General features: G+C 64.0%; 1 protein-coding gene across 1 annotated transcript; it reads left to right on the top strand.

The window, feature by feature from the left end:
• Positions 1-244: 244 nt before the first annotated feature.
• Positions 245-1,771, top strand: FKRP (fukutin related protein). The gene has a single exon (XM_007458491.1). The coding sequence runs from the start codon at positions 281-283 to the stop codon at positions 1,766-1,768; it is 1,488 nt and encodes a 495-aa protein (XP_007458553.1). The 5' UTR covers positions 245-280; the 3' UTR covers positions 1,769-1,771.
• Positions 1,772-2,672: the final 901 nt, after the last annotated feature.

Below are 2,672 nucleotides of genomic sequence, written 5' to 3'. Positions count from 1 at the left end.
TGGGCCCTACTCACTAATGAATTAGAGTGGTAGGCTAGAGTCGGGGAACCCAGGGGTCTGAAGGAGCCCAGAGGGGGTTGCATGACCCAGCCTGGGATCAGGGAGGGCTTCCTGGAGGAGGAAATGGTGGAAGTGAAACCAAATAAGGAAAAGGCTGGGACAGGAAGACAAGGCTGAGGATGCGTGGGGGGGGGTTTCTGACAACCAACTCCAGTCTCCCCTTTCATCCCTGCTCCCCAGGATACCCGGGAAGCCCAGCTAAGGGCCTGACTTCAGCCCCATGCGGCTCACCCGCTGCCAGGCTGCTCTGGCAGCCGCCATCACCCTCAACCTCTTGGTCCTGTTCTATGTGTCGTGGCTGCAGCACCAGCCCAGGTACTCCCCGGCCAGGGGCTCCCGCCGTGGATCTGCCTCCGGCCCCGGGGTCACCATCTTGGTGCGGGAGTTCGAGGCCTTTGACAACGCGGTGCCAGAGCTGGTGGACTCCTTCCTGCAGCAGGAACCAGCCCAGCCGGTGGTGGTGGCAGCCGACACGCTCCCCTACCCGCCTCTCGCCCTGCCCCGCATCCCCAGCGTTCGCCTGGCGCTGCTCCAGCCCGCCCTGGACCGGCCCGCTGCAGCCTCGCGCCCCGAGACCTACGTGGCCACCGAGTACGTGGCCCTGGTGCCTGACGGGGCGAGGGCCGAGGCACCGGGCCAGCTGAAGCGCATGGCCGAGGTGCTGCGAGCGGGAGGCGCACGCCTGGTGGCCGCTCCCGTTGCTTCGGCCAACCCTGCCCGGTGCCTGGCCCTGAACGTCAGCCTGCGGGAGTGGACGGCGCGCTACGGCCCAGCACCCTCCGCACCCCGCTGCGACGCCCTGGATGGGGACGCCGTGGTTCTTCTGCGCACCCGCGACCTCTTCAACCTCTCGGCGCCCCTGGCCCGGCCCGTGGGCACCGGCCTCTTCCTGCAGACCGCCCTCCGCGGCTGGACGGTGCAGCTGCTGGACCTGCCCTTCGCCAGGGCGCGCCAGCCCCCGCTGACCACGGCCCACGCGCGCTGGAAGGCGGAGCGCGAGGGGCGGGCGCGGCGGGCGGCGCTGCTGCGGGCGCTGGGCATCCGCCTGGTGAGCTGGGAGGGCGGGCGGCTCGAGTGGTTCGGATGCAACAAGGAGACCCCGCGCTGCTTCGGGACAGTGGTGGGCGACACGCCGGCCTACCTGTACGAGGAGCGCTGGACACCCCCGTGCTGCCTGCGTGCGCTGCGCGAGACGGCCCGCTACGTGGTGAGCGTGCTGGAGGCGGCCGGCGTGCGCTACTGGCTGGAGGGTGGCTCGCTGCTGGGGGCGGCCCGCCACCGGGACATTATCCCGTGGGACTACGACGTGGACCTGGGCATCTACCTGGAGGACGTGGGCAACTGCGAGCAGCTGCGGGGTGCCGAGGCGGGCTCGGTGGTGGATGAGCGCGGCTTCGTGTGGGAGAAGGCTGTGGAGGGCGACTTCTTCCGCGTGCAGTACAGCGAGAGCAACCACCTGCACGTGGACCTGTGGCCCTTCTACCCTCGAAACGGGGTCATGACCAAGGACACGTGGCTGGACCACCGGCAGGATGTCGAGTTCCCCGAACACTTCCTGCAGCCTCTCGTGCCCCTGCCCTTTGCCGGCTTCGTGGCGCAGGCACCTAACAACTACCGCCGCTTCCTGGAGCTCAAGTTCGGCCCCGGGGTCATCGAGAACCCCGAATACCCCAACCCAGCACTCCTGAGTTTGGCAGGAAGCAGCTGAAGCTCCAGCGCCTGGTCTTGGAGTCAGGAGCACACTCAGGCATTGTCCTTTGTCTTGGTGCTGCTGGCGTTTGGTGGGCAGGCCAGGGATGCCAAGCCACCCTGCTGGGCCCAGCACAGCCTGGGACCTCAAAGGTGTGCCCTGCCCCAAATTTCCAGAACCGGGGCTCCAGGGCTGGGGCAGAGTTTTGGAAAGAGGGGGAGAAAGAGTGTAGGTTCTGGAGCCAGACTGCTGTGTCCCAATTTCTCTGCGCCTCGGTTTCCTCCAGGATTCAGTGTGTGCCCTCAGGGTCTAGCACACAAAGAGCCCCAGGACACTTGGCCGTTGGGGTTGCTTCCGCCACTAGAGGGCGCCCTTGTCCTACCTTGGGGCCAAGGCGAATGTAAGCCCGGGACCTCTGTTCCACGGCTTTCACGTCTCTTGAGCCTTTGGTCTTCCCTCTAGCCTCCTGTGCCTGGCAGGACAGGATGACTAAATCCCCTTCTTTCAGAAAACGACCTCCTTCCCTCCTGGGAGAGCGCTGTGAGGTGCATGCTGCTCTTAACCCCATCTTGCAGAGAAGCAAACAGGCTCTGAGGTGTGGCTGTGGTTAAGAACCGGGTTCTGGATCCCGGCCCTCTCCATTTAACTGTTACCTCATTATTTTAGCTCTCTGCACCTGTTAGCCACTCGCAAGGCGGGGTAAACAATAATCATAGCTCACATTTACTGAGCACTTAGTGTGTATCAGGCATCGTTCTCAGTATTTCACACTGAGAGTAACTGACTTATCCCTCACCTTGCCCCTCTGAGGTGAGAGCTGCTGTTATTTTGATTTCACAGATGAGGAAACAGGCCAGAATGGTAAAGCCACTTGTCCAAAGTCAGACAGCTTGGGAAGTGTCAGAGAGGGGACTTGAACCCA

The sequence above is a fragment of the Lipotes vexillifer genome, unplaced genomic scaffold (assembly GCF_000442215.2).
Source record: "Lipotes vexillifer unplaced genomic scaffold, Lipotes_vexillifer_v1.1 scaffold371, whole genome shotgun sequence".
In the NCBI taxonomy this organism is placed as follows: Eukaryota; Metazoa; Chordata; class Mammalia; order Artiodactyla; family Lipotidae; genus Lipotes; species Lipotes vexillifer.
Note: the sequence above shows the minus strand (reverse complement) of the source record. Positions and strands in the feature narration are given on the sequence as shown.

Bases quoted from the DNA above. Each gene is read 5' to 3' on its own strand.
- FKRP (XM_007458491.1), top strand. From the start codon at position 281: ATGCGGCTCACCCGCTGCCAGGCTGCTCTGGCAGCCGCCATCACCCTC.